Source organism: Hydra viridissima, unplaced genomic scaffold (assembly GCF_058129835.1).
Source record: "Hydra viridissima isolate aposymbiotic clone 2 unplaced genomic scaffold, HvirCarnegie_v1 scaffold_13, whole genome shotgun sequence".
Taxonomy (NCBI): Eukaryota; Metazoa; Cnidaria; class Hydrozoa; order Anthoathecata; family Hydridae; genus Hydra; species Hydra viridissima.
Genome location: NW_028324312.1, coordinates 10110247 through 10136932, shown reverse-complemented (window position 1 = coordinate 10136932; position 26686 = coordinate 10110247). Strand labels below are relative to the sequence as shown.

Sequence of the window (26686 nt, the reverse complement as noted above, 5' to 3'; positions counted from 1 at the left end):
CTTAAACGATTAGCTTTGTTCTCTAACACCTGTAAACTCTTTTTACTTATTTTCATTTAACGGGTGATTACTAAAAATCTGGACAAAATTGCTTACATCATATTTCTATATGCAACTAATACTTATTTTTTCAAACAGTTTTTAAAATTTTGCAAATTTATTCTTCTTTTGAAATATACATTAACTTTTATATAAGTATTTTAAATTTAGTATTAAAAATGACGTCAAACGAAGAGCTCCAGAGAAAACGTGTGTACCAGTTTTATCAAGAAAATTCAGATAAACCTAAATCATTCACTGTTTCTCATTTTGAAGCAGAAAACTTATCAAGATCGACTATATATGGAATTATTAAACGCGTAGAAGAAGATAAACCATTTGAAAGGCAAACTGGTAGTGGTAGAAAGCCGAAAATAATGACTAAGCGCGCCATCAGTCAACTTACCAAGCTTTTTGACCATAAATCTGGCATTTCTCAGCTTATAGCTTCAAAAAAGTTCAAATGTTCTCAGTCACTTATTTTTAAGACATTGAAAACCAAAACATCAATAAAAAAAAGAAAACAAATGAAGATTCCAAGTCGAACTGAGAGCCAGAGAGCAAAAAACCGACGTTTGTGTAGTCAACTTTATAAAAGTTATAAAGATTTTATTTGGGTTCTTGATGACGAGTCTTATTTTACTATCTCGAACAGCCAAATTAATGGTAATGATAATTTCTATTCAAGTAACATCGAATTAACACCAAACAATGTTAAATTCAAAGAAAAAAAGAAATTTGAAGAAAAATTATTGTTTTACGTGGTCATTTCGCCTTTTGGCCTATCAACTCCATACATTGTACAGTCTGGAACAGCTATTAACCAGCATATTTATGTTGATAAATGTTTGACTAAAAAACTATTATCACACATCAAACAGCTTCCAAAAAATACCAAATACATATTCTGGCCTGATCTAGCAAGTGCCCATTACTCAAATAAAGCTGTTAAGTTTTTGAATGAAAATGGTATGAAGTTTGTAACAAAAAGTGAAAACCCTCCAAATATGCCTGAATGTCGTTGTATTGAGGATTTTGGTCTTGTATCAAAGGAGATGTTTACAAAAATGGTTGGCAGGCAGAGAATTTGGATCAATTATGCTCTAGAATAATTTACTGTTTTAAGAAATTTGACAAAGAGCTGGTACAACGCTTGGCAGAATCTACTAGCAGAAGACTCGACACAATAAGAAGACAAGGTCATGTTGAATTAAGATAAACGTTTTTATCAAAATTAGAATAAATTTGCTATTTTATTCTTTTTAAAACAATAAAATAGGTCTTCAAGATTAAAAGTTATTTAATTTTTAGTTTTGTCCAGATTTTTAGTAATCACCCATTATTTAATCTTACTTTGTTATTGAGATGTTCAAACAATTTAATGTTTCATTATAATAATTTTTTATTATGCATTCATTTGGTAGAATATTGATAAGTCGTTTTGTGTGTGGTTTTTTTGCTGCAGTTCGATCTTACTAAAGAAAACGGGCACTCAGAAAACTTGCTCCACTTAAAACCATACCAGAATGGTAAGTATCGTTATGTTTTGATTAAAATTCAACTTCTTGTAGAGAGTTCTTTTGTGTGCATTATGTTCTGGAAAGTTTGTGCTTTCTTTGAACATGTAACGAAAAAAACGCGTGAGAAATAATACTATGAAATAAGTTTAAAATTCCCCTTTAAAATAAAAAGAAAATGTTAATGGAAACTAAATATTGAATATTGCTATGATAATAAAAGTACATAGCAGAAGCCTCCAGATTACTTTATCTTTTGTTTATTCCTGAATAACGCCCGCCTCTTGTTTTTAAGAATAAAGTTCTTATTTTGGATTTTCGCATAATTTTTTTGTTTCTTTCGCTTGATTTTTTTGTTTCAATATAAGGGTTTGGAATACCGGACCAAAAATCAAAACACCGATTTAATACCGGAATCCCAGGATTATAAATTTTCAATACCGAAATACCGGTATTTTCAATACCGGTATTTCTGTATTGAAAATTTATAATCCTGGGATTCCGGTATTAAACCGGGTTTATTAGATTTCCTTTAACGATACAAATGAAAGAATAATATAATTAAAAAATGGTTTGGTAATTAAAAAAGCGATATTAACTTATTTAAAGAATAAAAAAAAGAAAAACAAAATTCAGTAAAATGTTAGTTATATTATTCATAAGAAAAGGAAGAAAACATAAATTTTTAAGGTTCTACTTTTTCTGCAGTTGGTTGTTGATATAAGATCTCAGAAAATATAGGTTGTTAAGCGAATTATCTCCCACCCTTGACCGAATTTTGGTGCAGATTAAGCCAGCTACCGAAAAAGCTTTCTCTGATTCTACACTGGTTGGTTGAATACTTAGCAAACAATTATATGTTAAAGTTAAGTATTTTCCCCTTATGCCATTTGTATCAAAAAGTGACATTTCTTTTTTTTATCGAGCGTGTGAGATCATTTTTATTTCCGTCGATTCCACTCTCAGATAATCTGGTGCAAATTTTTTTTGATGTTGCTATCTCCAACTTTTCTTTTAAAGTCAGAGAAGTTTCATTTCTTTGATCAACTTCATCATCATCGATATTGAATATTAAATTTGTGTCTTTTATATTGTTGGCTGAAGTAGATGTTGTTGCTAAAGGTGCAGCTTCATAATGCAAGTTGGCCACACCCAGACGTTGTATCTGTGAAACGATAACTTTTGCGATTGCAGCTTTGGTAATGATCGGGAATAATTCATAATCTCTATCGGTTTCATCATCGCTCGGATTTTTATTGGAGTCTGCATCGTGTAAATATTGCAAAACACTTGAAATTTCCTTTCGTCTTTCAAGAATACGTACTTTTAAAGCTGCTTTCAATTCATAAGTTAATGAACATGGATGGCCAGCTATTGATTTCATCATAAATTGAATAGTAGCATCTGCAGATAATAAAGTTGCATCTTGTCGGCAGATTGCTTCAACTACAAGCTTAATAGGAAGTAAAACTTAAAGGATATTTGACAACATTTCAAACTCTGCATCTGAAAAATAAATAGGCGATTTTAAATCTATTAGAGTCTTTTTGATGTAATTTTTTAATTTAACAAAGTGTTCTATCTAAGACACCATACTATTCCATCCTGTTTTTGAGTCTGAAACCATATAGAATTCTTTTCCGAGCTCTTCTTTTACATATTTTTGTAGGGCTTTGTAATTTTTTGTAGGGGAAGAACGAAATATTTTGACCACTTTTTGAGCTTTTTGAATGAATAGTAATGTTTGCTGATGTACCAGAAAAGAAGAATTATAAACATCGTTTTCAGTGAAGATTATGAGTAAACCATTTTTATTTTCATAATCTTCATCAATTAATTCGTCATCATCTGTAGAATTCTGCTCTTTTTCAAATCCGGGTCTAGGAACTGATGTAATGTTGGCATCTTCTTCATTATACAGACTATCCTCATTATTAGGTTTTTTCTAGAGTACGCCGATAACAGCCAACTGAATTCCATGCGCTAAACATAGCTGCTGATGTGCTTCGTTTAACCTGCCTACCTTTGTCATAACTGCAGCGCCATCAGTGGTAATACCTACAATATTCTTGATCGAAGCTTAAAATCACTTAACCTATCGTTGACAAGCTCAAAACATTTTTCTGCGGGAGTTGTTCCAAAAGCATAAATTAATCCTAGATTCCAAAATTCTTTTTCAGAGTGGACATTAATATTTATGTAACGTCTATTTCTTATCGATGTCCATTCATCGAAAGTTAGAGAAAATCTGTTTCCATTAGCAATTCTGCTCGATAATTCTTTAATTACTTCGTCTCGTATATTTTTACTGTAATTCAATAACATTTTGTGGATTGTTTTGTGATTCATTTTGTATGTCAGAAAATCCTCTGGCTGTTAAGCCTTTTCTGATATCATATGATGTGCAAATAATGTTGAATAAAAACCATCACACGCAGTCATCCTAGCTAAAATCGTTGGCAATGAATCATCCCAGTGGGCACGGGACGTAATAAAGACGTCCCACAGTGACTCAAAGTGAAGAAAAAACGGCAAAAATTATATAACCATTGCATTTTAATATGTATTAAATGAATAGTTATTGTTTTTTTTGTCTAAAAATCAATTATGTGATTTTAAGTTAATTTTACGTGCAACAACCAGCAAAACGTGCGCGTATCTAAAAAACACGCGCGTATGAAATTTTACACGCGCAAGCAGATTTTTTTTTTTAATTTTTCTTCTCGAATCAAGTAATAGTTTGCATAATACATAATTTATTTTTAAATCTCTTTTTAACTCACTCCAACTTGTAATCAGGCGTGATCACACAGTACACTACCATCCAAATTTAAGTCATAATTATTACCGGACCCCTCCCCTTTTGCTAAAAACAACGATTGAAAGTATTTTCAAAAAAAAAAAAAATAATTCAGTCATCAACAAAGAGTATATAATAGAATGCTCTTAACATTACTATTATAACTATTTTAAATTTTAATTCATAGAAAATTTTAATTTTTTAAAAATTTCTGTCATCAATTGTTATCCTCCTCTTTTGATAAAAACAATGATTAAAAGAATTATCATTAATAAATAAAAAAAATTCAGACATCAACAAAGAGTAGATAATAGTTCTACTTTGAGCATTACTATTATAACTATTTTAAATTTTAATTCATAGAAAAATTTAATTTTTGATGACAAATTTAACTATAAATAAAAAATTTCACAAAAGAATCACGACTGTTTAAATAGAGAAAGAACTTCTACTGGAAGCAATTTCCCATTTTCACATCTATGGTTAGTGAATTGGATGCTCGATATAACTGGATCACTCCTTATCATAAGATAGTTAAACTGGTTTTTCATAACATTTATCCTTGAAATTTTGCATGAATGGTTTAATCTTGCATTTCTAATCTCTTTGTTAAGAGCCTCTAGTGATTCTTCTAAATAAACTCCAATGGGAAGTTCTAATGCATCGGCAATCTGTAAACCATGTTCTAAAAGTTTGTGAACGCTTGGAGGAATAACATACCAATTATATTCAGAAAGAATTTTATCTGTTGTATCATTACAATAATTTTGAAAAGAGCTTGGATCTAAATCATATCCTGAACAAACTGCTTTTTAAATTTGTTTAAGTCTAGAAATGATGTCAACATCTACACCAGTTATCTCAGAGAAAGTAATCGATTTCTCAAAGGCTCTTCTGGCAGTATTACCATCATTAGTGTTTCCAAAACCTTGTTTGGGCATGTCAACAATAAGACTTAGTTCTTCCCTAAACTTCTTTTGGATAAATGCTTTTCTTTCTTTAACTGATTCTTTCTGCTCAGAGGTTTTAGCATAAAATGACCTAATTTTCAATTCATATCCAAGATGAAGAATGTACTCAAAGCATCTTATCCAAAGGTGAAGAGGTGAAAGGCCAAAAGATAAAGCTTCTTTATTGACAGGTTTAGATCTAATCAATTTAACGTCATTCATCTCTGTTGGCTTTGCTGAACATACATTACAGCTTTGAGAAGATGTAGTACTTGTCAGTGCATTAACAACTTTTCCATCAAACATAGTCAAATCCAAATTATACTTTATAATTGCTGTCATCATAGATGACTCAGCCGCTTCTGACTCTAAACTTACTACAAATGGTTCAAGTTTCTGAATCTCAATTCGTAATCGTTCCTCTTCTTCTTTAATTAGCATATCTGTTTCCTTTTTGTACTGCAAACATACTGGTCTGCAGAAATGTGTACTAGATGGTTTTTTGTTGTACCATATCACTGTATCATTAACAGTCAGTTTAAGAGGCACAATAGATGTTTGGAAAACACTCTCTTCATTTTTAATAACTTCATCTAGAGTTGTATCTAAATATTTTTGTTTATACAGACTCTGGCTAGACGCTCCATCAAAACCGCCTTTGAAATGCATGATTCCATGTTGATTGATATCTTTAACCAATAATTCAGAAAATATTTTGTTGCAATTATTTAGACTCAAGATTCTACACAGTGTGTGATTAAAAAGAGATTGAAGGGAGCAAACTGCAGATATTTCTGAAAAAGTCATATTATCAGGATAGCATTTCTTTTTTTCAATTAAAATTTTATGAAGAGACGGATAGATGTTTGCATTTTGTAATAAGGAGCTATTTCTGATTATCTGGTATTGTTCATCGGACAGATCACATTGAATTTTTAGGCTGAGAGCATCTTCAACTTTCATTATAACAGGTTCAAGCATAGACATGTTTTTCCTAATTTCATTTGCTTTGTCTGGGTCCAAAGCCTTCTTTACTATAAAAATAAAATTGTTTCTACTAATGTTGGATTCAGTTGCTGCACTTTTTATAGAAGCTAATGCCAATGCTTCATGATTGTTTTCAGCTAAATGGGCAATTTTAGCTCTTTTGCTTCTTTCACCAAGATTTTCCCAAACTTTATTTTTTCTACCTGGACCTTCTTTAAATTTAACTCTTTTAACAAGATCGGGGAAAAACTCCTCCTGTAAATAGAAACTTAATTAAATAGAATGATTACATAAAAAAAAATTATTAACAAATAACTCTGTTTCTTTACCTGCAGCCAAACACCTTCTTTTAAAATCAATCTGTCATAGTTTCTATTATGCTTATCTAACTTAGCTCCCACTTTTGCTTTAAAAACAGACAACTTATTCTTTAAGTTAGTAAGGTCTGATTTAGCGAAGTCATCTTCATGAAGGTTATAAACATTTAAAACTTCTTTAAACAAAGATTCAAGCAGGTTAACTTTATTGAAACCTAGCTCTTTAATTTTTTGAAGAAGATCAATTCTTTTCATGTTTTATATATTATCTATAACATAACACACAAAAGTTATCAATAGTTTAACAATCTTATCGTCATTTACATTATAGCTTAATAGCTACAAGTATTTTGAAAATCCATATATATATACATACATACATACATACATACATACATACATACATATATATATATATATATATATATATATATATATATATATATATATATATATATATATATATATATATATATATATATATATATATATATATATATATACTAAAAATAATAGGTAAGGCTGATACTCTTTTTTTAAAAGAGTTTATATTTTAAATAAATAAATAAAATTTACTTGCTTCAATTTACTCCAACCTTTTATCGTATACTCGCTAAATGTAATATTTAGCGAGTAAATGATAAAAGCTCTATTTTAGATTGGAGCAAATTGGAGCAGGTAAATTTTATTCCATCAAATGGTATATTGCTGACAGTACTCAAAAACACTAAAATCAGCGTGGAGTTATGCGGAACATTTTTGTTCTTGTACCACAAATAATCTGTTACAAATAAAAAAAAAATATTTTACTAATAGATTTCTTCATGCTGAGTAATAGCTTAAACCTAATAATCATTAGAAAAAAATCATTCAATTACATTGTAAATTGACACAATTTTAATAAATTAATAAAAAATACTAACACTTTAGCTACTATGTCTCCATAAAATAAATTTCTAAAACTGACTATTTTATCGAACATTTCCGGTTTTTTTTCGTCATAAAAAAAGCATTAATAAAGTGCTTCAAATTAATACACAAACTTGCAATGGCTTCAAAAAAAGTTTTAAATTGTTATGCATCTGGCCTTACCATCATTAAAAGTTATTTGTATTTAGAAACTAAAGACTTTATTTTTTTTCCTTTTTTGCCACTTTTTAAGGATTTTGAGCCACTGTGCGTTCCTTTGACGTTCAATTGGCGTCCGTCCGTCCTATTTAATTTCTGAACGTATTTTGAACGTGTTTTTTGCGTCCAATACAAAAATTATCCAGAATCCTTTATTAATTGAACTTAAATTATTTTTCGTAGGGCTTTCTGGATAATTTTTTATTAGTATGAAGCTTTGGAAATCAAATTAAAACTTTTCCAAATCAAATTCCTTATTTTAAAATTGCAAAAATGATGTAGATGAAATTGATGTAGATGTTAAAAGCAATAATTTAAAATTAAGCATATCAACAAGCAGTTCTGATTATTCAAAAGAATCAGATATTGAAGAATCATGTTTTTCAGAAGGTAAACCAATTAGCGACACAGAAAGCGAGATTCCTGATAAATCTCAGAATTTACTATCTCTAAGTCAACAACTTTCAGCATGTGCTGTTCGAAATAACTGGACAAGGGCATCTCTTAATGAACTACTCGAAATATTACGTAATCAAGGTTTGGAGCTTCCTAAAGATGCAAGGACAATTTTAAAAACTCCAAGAGAAATAGTTATTCACGAAAAGTGTGGCGGTAGTTATGCATATTTTGGAATACAGACAGGTATTATGAATATATTTTCCCACTTTGGAATAATAGAATCAGTTTTTTTGAATTTCAACATTGATGGGTTACCTTTGTTTAAATCATCAAGTAAACAATTGTGGCCAATATTAGCTTGCTTTGATTGTTTTGATATCTTCATTGTTGCCATTTACTGTGGTGAAACCAAGCCTAATTCAGTAACTGATTACTTAATGGATTTTGTTTTTGAGTTAAGGCAGTTATTACAAAATGGTTTTGTATACAATGGAAAACATATAAACGTAACTGTTAAATCATTCTTGTGTAATGCTCCAGCAAGATCATTTTTAAAAGGTATCACATCTCACAATGGTTACGACTCATGTGAAAGGTGTTCCATTCATGGAACTTGGACAGAAGGCAGAGTTGTGTTTAATGAAGAAATTGTCTACCCACCTAGAGATAATAGTATTTACAGATCATTTGGATATAAAGGTCATCAAAAAGAAATTTCTCCCCTGATTGAAATAGGTTTAAATGTTATTGAAATGTTTCCATTAGACTATATGCATCTTGTATGTTTAGGAACTGTTCGTAGACTACTACATTATTTAAAAAATGGTCCATGTGGAAAAATATCTGCATGTCAAATAAGTGAAGTTTCAACTTTACTTTTAACATTTAATGCATACATGCCCAGCGAATTTGCTCGTCGCCCACGTGGCCTTCAAGATATGGACCGATGGAAAGCAACAGAGTTTCGTCAGTTTATTTTATACACTGGCCCAGTTGTTTTTTGTTCAATTTTGTCAGATACTGCCTATATTCATTTTTTGGCATTAAGTGTTTCTGTGAGTATTCTATTACAGGACAACGACAAAATACGTTTACAATATTTAGAATATGCTCGTGAACTTATCAAACATTTTGTATATAACTGCAAATACATTTATGGGCCCACATTCACTGTTTATAACATTCATCATTTGCTACATTTACCAGATGACTGTTTATATTATAATTGCTCATTGGATTTAATATCATGTTTTAAATATGAAAATTTTTTGCAAAGGTTAAAAAAATCTATTCGAAATTCTGCTAATCCAATTGCTCAGGTGGCAAAGCGACAAGCTGAATTCCAAAATGCTTTTGCATCATTACCTAAGAAAACATTGTATACAAAGATATCAAACAAAAGAAAAGACAATTGTTTTCTTATTCAAGGTAATGATGTCGCTTTTGTAAAAGAATACATAGATAGTGATTCATTTTTGTGCGATGTTGTCAAGAAAAGGTACCTAGACAATTTTTATGATTTTCCAATGAACTCATTAGAGTTGAATATTGCAATCTTTCCTAATCGAAATAAAAGAAAATTAAAAAGAAAAATTCTTCAAAAAGATGATTTTCTTAGAAAGTGTGTCTGTCTACCAGAACAACGTGGTTTTGCAATTTTTCCATTACTGCATGAAATTGAAAGAGTTTAGACTTTGTTTCTGTTATTTATATTTACATACATTTTTTGTTTTTGAACAAAAAAAATTCCTGTTAATTCGCATATAAATAATATTTTATAGAATTAAACTTTTGTACTTTACATTTTTATTATTATGTATGTCAGAAATTTTTTTAATGTTGTTCTTGTTTTATAAGATTTTACCTTTTTAAAATTAAAGTTATAACTCTGGACACTTTCTACTTAACATTTTATGAAAAAATAAAATTTTAATCCATTTAAGATCTTGTGAGTATTACCTAGTTAACTTTTTATATTTGTAAAATATGTAAATATAACATTGTATTTATACTTATACCTAGTGTAGTAAGTACTTATGGCTTGGTGTCGAGCTGTATGGCAAGAAGATGAACTTGAGGAGGAAGGTGTTATTCCATCATGTTGGGTAGATAGTCAGTTTGTGTATTGGCCATCAAAAAAAAATGTTTTATCTGCTGCAAAGGAGCATGCTAAGCCTGACGCAACTTGGCAAAAGTTTAAAGTACTGAAAGTGAAGTGTAATGATGGCAAGTGATGCTTTTTTAAACTACATTCTAAATGTTTCAAAATACCTATGTAATTTATTTTCAATTTATTGTTTATTTTATTTTAGATGACAAGGAGTTATGTGAAAGTTATGAGTTTTTGTCAAATGAGGAAGTACCAACACTTGATAAGAGTGAACCCCTCAAAAAAGAGACTAAAATAATGAAGTATACTTTAAAAAAAGCAGCAAGTAGCACTTGTAAGATTAATCAAGTTTCTTTTTTTAAATGTTAAACAAAAAAACCTATAAATTCCTTTACTTACAAAAACATTCCAATAATTTTGATTTTTTGGCATTTCATAAAATTAAGTTTTATGGCCATAACTTTTTAAATAAAATTATTTTGTTAGTAGCTTATCCTACTCCTTTACAATTTGAAGCTTCTCAAAAAAAAATTGAAGCTCCTCCTCCTAAACGATTTAAGAAATTGAAGGTAACAGACACGGGGAAATCAACTTTAACTTCTCCTTTAAAAGATGAGTGTAAGAATATTTCTATTTAGTTCTAATTCTGTAAAAATACTTAATAAATAATTTTTATTAAGATTAGGATTTATATTTATTATTTGAAAACATTTATTTTTTAGCAACTTATCCAACTCCAAAGTGTAATGGAAAAAGTATGTATTTTTTTGTAAATATTGTTTTTTGTTTTATGGAAATTAAATGGCGTTGAATTTTATTATTTAGTAACAAAATGCCAAAGGTTTTAATATGTAGTCATTTATTTATTGGCATGATTTTTGTATTTCAGTGTTTGTATATTTTTAGTTAAAAAAGAGTTATATGAAAGTTTTAAACTTTACTCAAATGATGAGATAGAGTTTAAAATTGAACAGAGAAATAAAAATGATCAAATTAGAAATGCTTATGCAAAGAAAGCAAGTAACACCTGTAAGAGTAATATTTTATTTATATTATATTTATTATTAAACATTTTGTTTTGTGCAATAGCCTAAATATTTTTTTTTAGTAACAACTTCTCCATTTCATCCAACTCCTCCAAAGTTTGAAAATCCATTAATTCAAATTGATGTTCTTTCCCCTCGAAAAAAAACGTTATTAGAGGAGCCAGTCAATCAAAAATCTACTTTAAGTTTTTTAAAAGATAAATGTAAGTATTTTTTTTCCTGTTATAGTACTGGTCTAAGAAAATTTTTAACATTATATGCTTTTGTATTTGTTTCTTTTTTCTCAAATAAAAATGTGTTAGTTTTGTTTATTACTCTACAAAATAGTTCCAAAATCAACTCAGCAAGAAAAGAAGAAGGCTTCAGTTTTTCCTTTAGAAGAAGGAAGTTAGTAGATATTGAATAAAAAAAAACTATGTATAAAAAATAGCATAAGAAATGTAAAGATTTTTAGTTTTAATTTTTTAATTACTTAATTACAGGCTTTCAATACAAAATTATTCATTTGCTGACTGAATTGAAAAATGATGTTGCTGATATAAAAACCATGTTAAAAAATGAAAATAGTTTTGAACTTCATCAGTGTAAATCTATCCAGGAGTTTCATGATTTTGATCAATCACTTCTAGATCAAGATGTTGCAAAAAATGTGGTACATTTTTGTTATTATGTTTAAATATTTTGTTTTGATTCTTGTATATTACAATCGAAGTTGTAATTATAGACAAGTTTCTCACTTTACATATACACATATGGGTGTAATCTCATGGTTGACTAAGTGAATTACTTCTCCGCTGACCTAAACAAGCCAAGAGCAATATTTTAGGTGGATGGATAAAAAAACTGGGGTTACATCCCTGACACACAGTTACGTAATATTTGCAAAATGATCAAAACGTTTGTAAATTGCTCATATACGTTATCACTTATACCTGTGTTATCTTGTTAATTTAGAAACAGAAATTATCTAACATTGGTGGCTTAACATGCAGTGCTATTGCAAAGGGCATGCTTTCAAAGTAAGTAATTTTATTACAAAAAACAAATTTTTAATGTAATTTTTAATTTAATAATACATACAAACACACACACCCACACATTATATATATATATATATATATATATATATATATATATATATATATATATATATATATATATATATATATATATATATATATATATATATATATATATATATATATATATATATATATATATATATAACGAAGAAACAACAACTATGTATGGTACTTAAAGTTTCATGCCTAACGGCAATCATCAGCCATGAAATATATATATATAATCTTTGCATTTTAGAGTGATGTCAAATAAAGTTATGAGTCTTTTTAATATGGCTGGAACAAATAAGCTTAGTTTTAGAAAGACCAATCTGATGAAGATTCTGTGTGGTATTGAGTTATTATAATTCAGCAATTAATGCTAAAGCTTAAAGTTTTGTTAAAGATTTTTATTTTTTTATGATTTTTGTCTAAAAAAATTTTATTTTTTCCGTTTAAGACTGTTTGCCTGATTTGTACAGCGAAAAAGACCTTCAAAATGCTGTTGGGAGTATTTTAAAACATGCACCTGACAGAAAAGAGGGCGGAGGACGCCAAAAGTCGATTTTTGGATATGAACTAGAGGAAGAAGGAGATTTTTTAAATTTATAATATATATAAATTCTTTCCAAAAACATATTAAAAAGTCCGTACTTATTGTTAATACTTATTATTGTAAATACTTATTATACTATATTGTTAAATGAATTATTATTTTCTTTCCTATTCTTAAGAAATGGTGTGAAAACATAAATTTCAACCTTAGGAAATCAAGCAATTAAGTTATCCAACAAGTAATTGTTAACAACGTACTTACGTTGTGAACTTGCGTCTTTTAGACGTAAGAGGACGTCTGAATTACGTCCTAAAAAGACGTCATTTGGCGTTGCCATTTAGAACCAATTCTGAATGTCTTAATAAAGTCGCAAAAAGACGTCTTAGTTACGTCTTAAAAAAACGTCCTAATTAAGTCCTAAAAAGACGTCATCTGGCGTTGCCATTTAGAACCGGTCCTGAACGTTCCAAAAAGACGTCTTTTCGACGTCATATAGACGTCGGCGTGTCTACTGGGATCCATTTTATCACTTTTAAAAAAGTTGTTTATAGTTACTGAAGGTTTTGAAATCTGTAAAAATTCTGAAGAATCTAAAACAGTGTTGGCTTCCTACATCTCTTTTTAACAAATTGACTTTATGAATTGTTTTTAAATGGGTATGAAGACTGCTTGTAGAACCTCGATGTGTTTTTATTGTTTTCTTACACAATTTGCATTTAGCACACTGTCCTGCTTTTTCTCTTACAAAATGAAGCCATGGTGAATTTTTATCATTTGCTTTGGAATGCTCCTCAAAATCTTGAATATTCACATAGGTACAAAATACAAATTTTCTAAAAGGTAATAAAATGTATAATTTTTAATGTATAATTTAACTTACCGTTTGGAATTTTATATAATGTTTTAATTTAACTAAAAATAACCAATATCATATATGATATTGGTATATATATACCCACATTTAATTTTGTACGGCGAATTTTGTTTCCATTTATAAGATCAATTAAAATTTTAAACTTTTTGAGCTTTCGAATGGTAAAATTATTTCCAATGGTGAAATTATTTCCAATGGTGAAATTATTTCCAATGGTGAAATTATTTCCAATGGTGAAATTATTTCGAATACCGAAATAGCGGCATTCGACTTTTTTAATACCGGTATTTCGGAAATTAAAATTGTTCCAAATACCGGGATCCCGGTATTCCTAACCTTGTTCAATATTATGTATATCGATTTTCGTTATCATTGAAATGGAAGGCTTGTGTTTTTTACTGAACCCTCCCGTAGTATGCAGTGAATGCAAACGCTGTGACAACTTGAAATGAATGTATTTCTAATACTCCAACAACTTGTTCTACGTGCGCTTGTCAATAAAAATAATTTCTCATATTTTGCAATTTAAATAAAAAATCAAAGTTAATTATCTAAATAATCTAAATTCAATGAATACTCCATAGAAAAACTTATAAGTTTAGTTTCATGGTGGCGTTTAACATTCCCTGGCTTGCCATGATCAAGATCTGTATTGCAAATTAAACATACTGGTTTATTTTCTTTTTCAATAAAAATGCAAATTTATCTGTCCGATCTTCATGAAACATTCTTTTTCTCGTCATCAATTTTTATTTCTTGATGCTTTTGCGAAGTGAATTATTGTTAGTTTTTGCTTTATCCATTCTGAAACAATAAGATTTGCGATTAAGAAAGAGTAATACAAAAAGAGCCGGAATGAAATTCCAAGAACTGTACGCAGCTCACGAGCAGCATTGACACTCCAAGAACCGTATGCGGCTCGCGAGCCACATTTTGTTCATCCCCCGTTTGTATAGTTAGAGCAAGCCAGCACTTGGTCAAACTTACTGTTGCATACCATCAATAAAATTGCTGTTTGATTAAAATTAAGGTCAACAAGAGAATTCTGCTATGTACTTTTATTACTAAAGCAATATTTAGCAGTTGGTTTCCATACAAAATTTTTTTTTATTTTTAAGGGGCAGCTTAAATCTATTTCATAGTATGACCTCTAACACGGTTTCTTCTCTACATGTTTAAAGAAAACTAACAAGAAAACGTATTTGCTGCAGTAAGCAGTTTTGTTAACCCTAACGGCTTCAAACCATTTCTAAACGTGAGCCAAATAGACATATATTTGCCAGAATATGAGGCACACAAATAACTTCCGAGAAAAAAACGAAGTTTCCTCAAAATATAACGATACCAGTGTGATTTTCATTAGAGCCTGACATGAATATTAAACAAGTGTCTAAAAAGTTCAATAAAATAAAAAAACAAAAGTATTAATCAGAAAATCATTTTACAAATTTATTAGGAAACTGAAACAATTTTCTTATGGATTCCCCCATCATATTTTTACTTTAGTTAAGAACTTCTATGAACATTAAACATTTTTCTCATACATCAGATAACGAAATTTAAATTAAAAAGATATAAAAAGTCATATAAATCTATTTACATACATATTACTAATAAAATTAAAAATATCGGCTGTTTGAAAACCGATTTTTAATAGTTGAAAATTTCAATTTTCCATTTCACCCGTTTCATATTTTATGTTTATTTTTATATTACTTTTTGTATGCAATGTCGATGGATGATTGATACATAAAACATCAGTTTGCATTTTATCAACTTGATAATATATTTCTAAAGCTTCATTATATTTTCCCATTCCATACAAAGAGTTTGCTACATAATTTTTTGTATTCCATGTCGATTGATAATTGATACCTAACATATTAGTTTGTATTTTATCCACTTAATAATTGATTTCTAAAGCCTCATTATATTTTCCCATTCCATTCAAACAGTTTGCTATATTATGTTTTGTAACCAATGTTGATGGATGTTTGATACCTAAAATATCAGTTTGTATTTTATCAACTTGATAATAAATTTCTAAAGCTTCATTATACTTTCCCATTCCATACAAAGAGTTTGCTATTTTACTTTTTGTATCCAGTGTTGATGGATGATTGATACCTAACATATCAGTTTGTATGTTATCAACTTGAAAACTAATTTCTAAAGCTTCATTATATTTTCCCATTTCATTCAAACAGTTTGCTATATTATTTTTTGTACCCAATGTTGATGGATGTTTGATACCTAAAATACCAGTTTGTATTTTATCAACTTGATAATAAATTTCTAAAGCTTCATGATATCTTCCTATATCACTCAAACATTTTGCTATATTATGTTTTGTAACCAATGTTGATGGATGTTTGATACCTAAAATATCAGTTTGTATTTCATCAACTTGGTAAAAAGTTTCTAAAGCTTCATTATGCTTTCCCATTCCATACAAACATATTGCTATATGATCTTTTGTAGCCAATGTTAATGGATGATTAATACCTAAAATATCAGTTTGTATTATATCAACTTGATAATGAATTTCTAAAGCTTCTTTATACTTTCCCATATCACACAAACAAATTGCTATGTTGTTTTTTGTACCCAATGTTGATGGATGATTGATACCTAAAATATCAGTTTGTATTTTATCAACTTGATAATAAATTTCTAAAGCTTCATTATATCTTCCTATATTGCTCAAACAGTTTGCTATATTATGTTTTGTAACCAATGTTGATGGATGTTTGATACCTAAAATATCAGTTTGTATTTTATCAACTTGATAATAAATTTCTAAAGCATCATTATACTTTCCCATATCACTCAAACAGATTGCTACATAAACCTTTGTAGCCAACGTTGATGGATGATTAACACCTAACATATCAGATTGTATTTTATCAACTTGATAATAAATTTCTAAAGCTTCATTGTATTTCCCCATTCGATACAAGCAGATTGCTATGTTGTTTTTTGTACCCAATATTGATGGGTGATTGATACCTAAAATATCAGTTTGTATTTTATCAACTTGATAATAAATTTCTAAAGCTTCATTATATCTTCCTATATCACTCAAACAGTTTGCTATATTGTTTTTCGTACCCAATGTTGATGGATTATTGATACCTAAAGTACCAGTTTTTAATTTATCAACTTGATAATTAATTTCTAATGCTTCATTATACTTTCCCATATTCTTCAAACAATTTGCTATATTATTTTTTGTACCCAATGTTGATGAATTATTAATACCTAAAACATCAGTTTGTATTTTTTCAACTTGATAATATATTCCTAAAGCCTCATTGTACTTTCCCATATCATTTAAACAGTTTGCTGTATAAACTTTTGTTTCCAATGTTGATGGATGATTGATACCTAAAATATCAGATTGTATTTTGTTAACTAGATTATAAATTTCCAAAGCTTCATTATATTTTCCCATACCATTCAAACAAAGTGCTATATTATTTTTTGTGTCTAAAGTTATTTCATTCTCAGCTCCATAAGATTTTGTGTTATAGTTTTGTATGACATCAAGTATGTTTATTGCTTCTTGAAAAAAACCTTTGTTCAATAAGAAACTTTTGATTCTGCTACTCTGTTGATGGAACACTTCACACATTTTTGGTTTGTTTATGCGAAACATGTGAATGAAATGGTTATAGAAGTGCTTCCCATCGTCAACGTGTTCCTTTACGTCTTTCATTTGCAATCTTAGGAAATCAACGATGTTTTTGTTGCATATTTCGGTTACTTTTTGGCTTTTTTGATAACATTTACACGCTAACTGTGTCATTTCGTGCATTGCGAACCTGTCATTGTCATCGTCGAAACGATCAAGTAATGAATAACTGACTAATAATCTAATTGTTCGATTTATCAAAAGCTCTTCTTTAATTTGTAGGATTTCTGAAATACCGCGAATAAACTTTTTTGTAATGTGTTGACCGTCGCAGTAGGATAAATGGTTTAAAAGTTCTAGTGATTTTTCATTCAATATTTCTATCTTTTTTAATACTAAGTTAATTGATGTTATTGCAGACTTTGCTTCCACTTCGGTGTGGATACCTTCCTCAAGCATTTCAAATGGATACGATCGAAAAAGATCTAAGTATTCCTGCAAAGAAACGCTGTTGTTATTTATATAGAGAACAGCTTGATTAATGGCCAGTGGATGGTATCGAAGCACTTCGGCTATTTCTTTTAGTTTTTCGTCATCGTTTGCTAATATTTGTTTAATATTTCTTTTTGCAAAAAGAAACGCATCTTGAGGTGAAAAGGAATAAATTTGCATTTGATTAACATTGGTTGACCACAACTTCCATTGCGATGTTGCCAAAGTAAATGCGTTTTTTTTGTTTGATACAAATTTTTCAAAGTTCTTAACGCTTTCACCATCCACGTTGTCAAAGATGTATAACGTTTTTTCTCTTTCGAAATAGTGATGTATTTTTCTAGAAACTACTTCAATATCGAACGGATCGCCTTGAGAGTCTTTTACGCTTAACCCTAGTTGGCGACAGAGATTAATCATAGAAACTTGTATTTTGTCTAATGCTGCATCCAGCCACACAATGCTTTCAAAATGGCCGTTATTAATTGCTACATACTTTCTAGCGAGCTGAGTTTTTCCCACTCCAGACATTCCAGTTAAAACCGTGATTGATTTACCCGAATGGTTTGCTTGGCATACGTGTTTGTGAATTTCTTTAAGTTCATCGTCACGTGAAAAAAAGGCTTTTGTCGGTGGAAGGACACCGAAAATGGAATGCCGAGATAAGAGCTCTAAAATAAAAAAATGTTTCATTTCTAACCACTCCATGACATTTTTGAGGAATGTTTGTAAATTATTTTTTGAACGGTCAGCATTTCGCTGATTTTGTTTTTTATAGGAAAAACATAAATTATAAGACTTGGAAAAAACTATTTAAAAAAAATGACTAAATCGACAACTTATAATGAAAAAAAAATCACTAACAGCTGAAATATTTTGTCTATAAGTTAGTTTTATTTCTAAACTATTTCAATTGTAAACGCTATTTAAAACATTTAGAACTTTTTTAAAAAGATGGTTCACACGCAAACTTTTCCCATTGATGTAATTTTAAGTTTATGTTGAGAAACCCGCAGTGTAATCATTCTTTCGAAAGAGTATTTTAAAAAAGTTGAAAAAAACTATTTTTACATCAGTAGTTTATTCAGTAGCAGCTTGTAAGGAAAGGGGGGAGGAGGGGGAGGGGGAGGGGGAAGGATTTGGTGAAAACGTGCAATATTTTTGCGACAAATTCTCTCCTAAAAGTAAGAAATATTGTCCTTTTCATAAATATGCGTTTTAGATAAATTTTTTTTTACCTAAACCTAAGAATTTTATTGGCCTGTTGTGAATTACCCTTTTGGTTTATTTTTTGTCCTTCTTTATTCTTTTTTTTTTTTTTTTAAATAAATATTCAGGGGAACTTCGCATGAGGGGCGGCATGAAAACTATCAAGCTCAAAATACCTACTTCGTTCACATTCAATGACTAAATCCTGTCGGTTGCAAAAAAGTAATCCGCTTTTAACATCTCGCCATCGTTTTGATGGATTATCCTTACGCCATTGGTTAAATATTTGCATAGTTTGTTCTCGGGTGCTTTCAAACTCTTCTTTTACATTATCGATTGCTGAATTATCGAACGAAAGATATCGAGCAAGCTTTTCCCAATCATAAGTCAGCAAATCAGCAAGCGTTGTAAACACATCTGTTGGAAATCTTTCAACTAAGAAAGAAGTTTATTTTTGAAAATCGAAAGTCCATTTCAAATGGGAAACATTAAAAGTATATAACTACCTTTAACATCATCGAGTTCGTTTTTCATGACAACTTCATCTTTTATAGTCGTTCTAAAAAAAGAAGTCCTTTATTGGTTATGCTCCTAAATACATTAGAAAATACTTTCATGGTTAATAATCGAGTGTAAAAAAAACCGGTGCTGCGTCAAAATAGATTAATGGAGTTTTAGAAGTGGAATAAACCGTATGATATATTCAAATCAGATATTTCAAAAATTTCTTCGGCAAATCTGAATAATGCAGCAGTGCCTATATGATTGAGTTCTGCTAAATATAAGACTTGTGGCATTATTTAAAAAAAAAAATTAACAAAGTAGTGTTAAAACACAGTTTTTAAGTCTGACTTGTACTTAGAATTTTTACTTAAAGACGTATTTCCATAAGAGACATGATTCATATTTTGCATTTCTTCCTTTTTTTTAAAAAATATTTACAACGGCTTATAATGTGAGAGGGCACATTTCAAATTAGGCAAATTTTTGGAGTTTTTTCTGAAAGTTTTTTCTTCTGAAAAATTACATTTTCAATGATTTAATGGATGCGCATTAAGTGTATTTGGGTTGACTTATGAAAATGATTACTTAAATTTCTAAAGCCATTTAGAAAGCCTTTTAGAGTAATTTGACAACTTCGTTCTCGTTGAATGATAAGTGAACACCCCCTGCGGGATTACATTTATTTTTAAAATTTTAAAATTCATCCATTCAATAGGCGCTATTCAAAAGTAAAAACTGCAGTCAAAGTTGCTTTATGTCAAGGATGTGTTTAATGCAGATTAGGATGCCACAAATTTCTTCAAAATGTTAAAAGACGTTTTAATCATGGTTTTCAGCTACATCGGTTCAAACCAAGCTGAAGTTTTTTTAAGCTGATAAAAATGCTCAGTTACATTAATTAGATTTGGTTAAAGACATTTTACACAATCGAAGATGTCTATGATATAATTAATTTGAATCATACGACAAATTATCTTAAATTAAAATTTGATGCTCTTCTTCACTTTACTTATCATCTGATTTAACTAATTGATACCCCTACCCTCCTCGGAAGAGACGTTACTAATGTAAGAGCCCTTAACGTATTGAATAAAAGTCTGCTTGAATGGATTTAATGTTAAATTTTTTAAGTGCATAAGTTCAAATATTCTCATTTTAAAACATCAGCACAGGACACTATTTGATTCCGAAAAGAGGAGAAATGATGGCTTCTTTTTTGCGTATCACTTTTTCTATACACCAACTAGTAGGTAAAAAACTGTGACACGCAATTGGAAAAAAATGTTTGACAGCTTTGAACATAACACTGGTCTGCAGATTTTTCAAAAAACACAAAACAATAAAGTTTTAGTCCTCTGATGAATAAGCATCAGAAAATAAATGTGGGTCTATTTGCACTTTAGCTCCTTTTTCTGCTATTAAATCTTTTTTGACCATAGACAAGTAGTAAACCAGAGCGGAAGACACTTATTTTAGATCCTCTACCGCTCTGTCTTTCCAACCAGGTGTAAACAAAGATGTTATCTTTGTTTTGCACTGTTTAATCATTTGGAATAACTCTTAAATTATAGTACCGAATTTGTCAAGCATTGAACACTTCACCAACGCTAAATTTAGGAACCGGTTAGCTTTGTTGCATGTGAAAGCATACTTTGATTACATTCTCATTTTTCTCTTTCAGGCAATTCCATAGTACCGGACGATTTTATTATATATATTTATATATTGACTTTATCAATTAATATATATCTGTTATGAGTTACTATTTCCATATTTTTTCACCAAAATACGCATTAATATGAAAAGTAGTTACCTCTAAATATATGGCTTGATTAGTGTATTTATTTACAATGGACGATCCTTATTTTCTTGTCACAGATTTTAAAGTAAATTATATATATATATATATATATATATATATATATATATATATATATATATATATATATATATATATATATATATATATATATATATATATATATATATATATATATATATATATATATATAATTTATTCAACAACGTTGAAATAACGTTGATCAATGTTATTTCAACGTTGTTTCAACGTTTTATGCTTGCTGGGTATATAATACTATATAGTATGTAATAGTATATAATATAGTATACCTAGTACATAATAGTATATAGCATATAATAGTATATAATATAAAAAATACTAATTTCTGTGAATTACTGTAATAAAATAAAATGACCACCCTCACAATTTCATCACTAAGTGTTTCCTTTAATATTTACTTTGGTGTTGAACTACTTATAGTTAAGCCCTCTGATTTTGCAAAACTAAAGCAAGTTATTTTCTTGGAGATTTTGAAAGAGACTTGTGCGCGTTTTAAAGCTTTACCTTGAAATTGAGAAGTGTAGTTTGGGTCAGTTGATTGTCCCATTGTGACATTTGTAGTTTTTATCAAATTAATGACACTTGATTTGGCCCCTTCTCTCTTTTTTTGTCTCCACTTCAATACTCTTTCTATCTCTTTCAAATTAAACCGTTTAATTTGAACACAAGACAGATTGAGCATTCTTTTCTCTCGGGCTTTTCTTTTCCAATTTTGCATGTGGCACCGCAGTTTATTTGAGAATTGCAGTATTTATTGAAATGACTTTTTTTAATACAAATAACCTTTAGTGAACTAACAAAGGAAACTGCTCTAACTCTCTTAGCAAATATATTGAAATTGAAATAATAAACTTTTTTTACCTTTTGGTGGCGGATTTAACACGTAGAGTGTACGTCATAGAAATCTGATTTATTTACGAATGACTAAGAAATAGTTACACATCCTTTGCGAACTTGTTTATGATCTATTAATGAAGTACATAGTACATTTAAAAAGATACTTTCTTTAATGTGCAACACATAAAATACTTAATTTTTAAGAGAAAAGATTTTGTTAAAAATAGTACGCGAAATGTTGTCTCTTCAGCTAACATTTTGATATATATCCTGCTTTCAAATTCAACTAAAATATGCATATTATGAAACACTGACATTTTATCTTTCACAAAATATAAAAGTTTTGAAAAGCTATAAAAATGAAGCATTTACAGCATTTAGTTCAGACATTGCGTGAAACACATATTGACTTATAAAATTTGTTATCGAGGTAATTTCTTCATCGCATAGAGATTATCTAAAGTCTCCACACTTTTCAGGTCTCAGACACTCAGACACTTGAAGAAGTATTTTACCATGTTAAACAGTCCTTTCTTTTCAAAACATGTAATGAAAGTGATTTTTTTTACAAAACAGAACTGTTTTAAAACTCCTGTTAGCAACACTGTAGTTTACTGAATGTTTACACAAATAAAAGTATTCCTTCCTTGGCCTGATCATTTTCTTTGAGATAATTTAAAAAGCTTCAATTAAAAAGCTCCCTGTTTAACTTTTAAATCTTCATTATACAGCTTCTGGGAATAGCCTAAAAAAAAGGCTTTCAAGATCGGTATAAAAAATATTTGTTTTTATTTTTAATTTATAATATTTGATGTAATTTGGAACTAATTATTGTACCACGTTTTACTATTGCGCTTGCGAGCTATAACAGATTTTTTTTCCAGAAATGAATATCTCTGGCGCTTTTTATCTTCTGTTTTGCTTCTTTTTAATCTTTTTCTAACGTGTTCAGGGGTTTAGATGTTAACATTGTTATATATGTGCCATTTGCACTATAAAATCCAAAATTAGTAAAAACTGAATTTCGGTAAAGACATACTTCTGCCTCATTTAACAAACAGTTCCTAAATTGGCTTCGTTGAATTGTCTTTGAGTAGAAATGTACTTGTTGAGAAACTCTCAACGAAGTGATTTACCTTCAGCATTACAGGGGCTCACTCTACCATTCTAGTCTGCATTGTTTAATAGAACTGAGAAACATTGAAGCAGTTTTCATATCTTTTGTATAATGCTAGAACAAACAGCTCTTGTAATCTTTTAATGTCATTAGTTTCAATCAAAATTATTTCAAACTTTTGATCGTTTGAAGAGAATTTTATTTGTTTAGCAATTCGTTTGTATATATTGGATCTATTTCTTTTTTTAAGTTTTCTTTTTAAAATAGGAAAATCACTGTAAGAAGGCAAAGAATGAATGACCTTAAAAAGAGTATCAATAAAAGTTGTTATGGAAGCTGTAAGCTCATCATGTAGTTAATGTGCAATCGTTCTGTGCAATAATTATTTCAGTTTGAAATTTATTTGAAAATAATTTCGTTTTAGTAGGAAACTTTGTTGCTAGATTTAAATGCACCATCCTTTCAGCTATAGCCATTTGCTTAATAACTCGTTCAACATTTTGCTATTGCGGAAATTTTTTTGCTGCAATGAAAATTTTTAAAACTTACTTTTTTATGTTTGTTGATGGATCTTAGTAATTAATCAAATGCTTACTTAAAAATTTAAACTAATTAATATGAATATATAACTTATGATGGTTTTAAATCCTTCGCTGATATATGTTACTTTTTTCAGTTATTAAAAACTAGCGAGGGGAATGAGCGCAAGTCATTGTTCTGATTCTGTAGTCGGAAAGGAATTGCAGGAGGAGTTTTTTGAGGATGCTATTAACCAATGAAATGAGAACAGTAACGGAACATAATCTTTCATTACTGAACAAATTTTTCAGCCTACTTTTCATACAGTTAAAGAAGCTTTTTCTGAAACTGATATTATGTTTATGTTATCAAATTTATCATATATATGTTCAAATGTTCAGCAACAAGTTTGTTATTGTTAAGGAACTCTCGCTTCATTTTACTTTGTTTATTCACTTCTGCAAAACTATTTTTTCTTTTACTTTCTTTTACTTTCTTTTACATAGTTTTTCAAACTATAAAACTAAAATTGTTAAAAATTTTGGTAACAAATAATACAAGTAAAACAAAAATAGAAAATGTACCGGTTCATTTCGTACTCTAGTTTCTCCATTTTCTTCTTTAACAATAATCTTCTTTGCAATCTTTACGTAAATAGCTTGTTGATGGACGAAAGCAGAATTTGTTTCCACAAACGTTCTGGAATTCAATTAAACCAGCAAGCTAAAGATGCTGAATCTGAAGGTCTAATCTCAATGCCAAATAGAAAAGACTGAATCATTTAGCAGCAAGCCATAAAAACCAAACCAAGCAAAATAAAAACCCGTATCAAACCATAAAAAGGATATTGGTTTTGTAGAACGAAAAATTGCCCAACGAGATCTGTGTCGAACCAAACTGAAAATCGGCGTTATCTTGTTTTAGTTGTTGAAATTTTACTTAAATAAGTTTTAAGTAAACTACCTCTCTCGCTTTGAGATTAAAACTCAGTTGCTTATTGTTCTTAAAATGATGTCAGATTTTTTATATTTTTTATAACAATGGCCGTCGATGAGTAAAAGTCTTTATCATCAAACAATAACGCTTAACAAAACTTTACTGAGAACGAATTATATTATAAAAAAGAAAAACGTGGAAAACAACTTATTCTGGAGGAAACAGATTATTTGTAAGTGGGGAGGATAATCAAGAAATCAAATTGTAAACTTTCATATCGAAATGTTTTTGTAAAATGAGTTTGCTACTAAATTAATGACTAACATCAAAAGCTGCTTTTTTCCGTTTTAAGTAAAAAAAAAAAAAATTTTAATTCGTTACTTGAACTTTTCGATCGTTTTCCTCCAATACCTACATTAACAGCTTTCGTACGGTGTTTATGGTCACTTAAAATAGACAGCAAAGTAATAGATAACAAGGAAAAATAAAAAAATAACGTGGAAAAAAATGTTTAAAATTACCAAAAAAAGATCCGGAAAAACGTTGTCTTTTTTTCAATGACGTCACCATTTTTGGTATTTAAAATACGGTGGCCTGATAATCGATTGGTTATTAATGTATCGTATATTAGGGTGGTAACTTTTTAAAATTATTATCAGAAAATGTTACGGCCCTCTCATTACAAATTATTACTTCGCTGAGTATCAATTATCGAGGGTTCTATAATCTAGTGGGTGTCAAAACATTTTTTAACATTTTCATAATTTTGAACTCTTTCTGATAACTTAGTAAAGGAATTTTCTTGAAAATTGTGATCAGAAAACCAAATGTCCATCCAAATTCCACAAATAAAAAAATCTGCTGAAATTGATTTCTCGTTTGTGGCAATAAAGTTAAAGCATAGATTCCACATGAACTCCACCGTGCATTGCTCAAATTTGGCATTCTACGAAGTTTAATGAATTTTTCTGCCAGTATTCACAGCCGTTGTATCTGCTACAACCATTTTTATTGATGCCAACAATTCAAAATATATCAAGAATTTTTTTTATAACCATGGCAGTTGTATGCGCTGTCAAGTTTTCCAGGGTTAAGATTTCTGACCAAGGTAACTGCTGCAGTTATTAAATGAGGCTTCTTCTAAAATATCAATTACATTATAAGTAAAAAACTTTTCATTAATTACACACAACAATGGAAACAAAGAAAAGGTTAATATATGAAGCACTATGTGACTGAATTAATACAGTGATTAAAATTCATTAGATACAATTACTGTTTAAGTTAACAAACACTTACATTGTGCAAGTAAGACATGAAAAAGTACCTAATCGAGCTGTGATACGGAGCATTGCGAGCTAAAGCGTTAAAAGATAATTAGAACTTATTGTTGATGCCCTAATTAGAACTTATTGTTGATTTTTGCGAAAGCATAAAAGTGTGCGCAATAGCAACAATGCACATTATTGTTGTGCAATAGCAACAATGCACATAAAACACTGCAGCTTGACTTCAGCATATCATTTAATGCTTTTATATGCGCATACATAATAAGGGCATTTTCGGAAATTTTTAGGTTCCCATGCTACTATGACTTTAGGTATTGAACCCTTTAATGCAACCATTAAACCCAAGGGAAAATAATTGGAACCCATAGACTAATCATTGGCACCCATGAGATACCTAGTGAACTTTATATGAAAACCATGAAGACGCATGAAATAAGCATAAAAACCTATTGGACTTTAGAAAAATAAAAGGTTTTCCCCTACTGCTGAGAGATTCCCTTTGTA

General features: G+C 29.4%; 4 protein-coding genes across 5 annotated transcripts in view; 2 read left to right on the top strand and 2 right to left on the bottom strand.

Annotated features, from left to right (window-relative positions):
• LOC145195433 (uncharacterized) overlaps nucleotides 1–13066 on the top strand; it is a 45912-nt gene extending 32846 nt beyond the window's left edge. Inside the window, exons 2-12 of one of the 2 annotated variants that reach the window (XM_090071020.1) lie at nucleotides 10160–10363; nucleotides 10450–10581; nucleotides 10734–10865; nucleotides 10970–11002; nucleotides 11154–11276; nucleotides 11356–11496; nucleotides 11621–11680; nucleotides 11776–11945; nucleotides 12248–12312; nucleotides 12614–12705; nucleotides 12815–13066. In XM_090071020.1, the coding sequence (XP_089927146.1) occupies nucleotides 10174–10363; nucleotides 10450–10581; nucleotides 10734–10865; nucleotides 10970–11002; nucleotides 11154–11276; nucleotides 11356–11496; nucleotides 11621–11680; nucleotides 11776–11945; nucleotides 12248–12312; nucleotides 12614–12705; nucleotides 12815–12966 (1290 nt within the window). In that variant the 5' untranslated portion in view covers nucleotides 10160–10173 and the 3' untranslated portion in view covers nucleotides 12967–13066. The other variant, XM_090071019.1, reaches the window with a different exon arrangement.
• LOC149880427 (uncharacterized) lies at nucleotides 4730–7000 on the bottom strand. Its single transcript, XM_090071011.1, has 2 exons — nucleotides 6623–7000; nucleotides 4730–6548 (listed from the first exon to the last, which is right to left on the bottom strand). The coding sequence occupies exons 1-2, from the start codon at nucleotides 6863–6865 to the stop codon at nucleotides 5169–5171; spliced, it is 1623 nt and encodes a 540-aa protein (XP_089927137.1). The 5' UTR covers nucleotides 6866–7000; the 3' UTR covers nucleotides 4730–5168.
• On the top strand, nucleotides 7659–9543 carry LOC149880426 (uncharacterized). Its single transcript, XM_090070050.1, has 3 exons — nucleotides 7659–7713; nucleotides 8021–9192; nucleotides 9414–9543. Exons 1-3 carry the CDS (start codon nucleotides 7659–7661, stop codon nucleotides 9441–9443), a joined length of 1257 nt encoding a protein of 418 aa, XP_089926176.1. The 3' UTR covers nucleotides 9444–9543.
• Nucleotides 13067–15211: 2145 nt separating the features above from the next.
• Nucleotides 15212–24971, bottom strand: LOC145181139 (uncharacterized). Its single transcript, XM_090071004.1, has 4 exons — nucleotides 24542–24971; nucleotides 19626–19678; nucleotides 19300–19554; nucleotides 15212–18581 (listed from the first exon to the last, which is right to left on the bottom strand). Exons 1-4 carry the CDS (start codon nucleotides 24568–24570, stop codon nucleotides 15688–15690), a joined length of 3231 nt encoding a protein of 1076 aa, XP_089927130.1. The 5' UTR covers nucleotides 24571–24971; the 3' UTR covers nucleotides 15212–15687.
• Between the last annotated feature and the right edge of the window lie 1715 nt (nucleotides 24972–26686).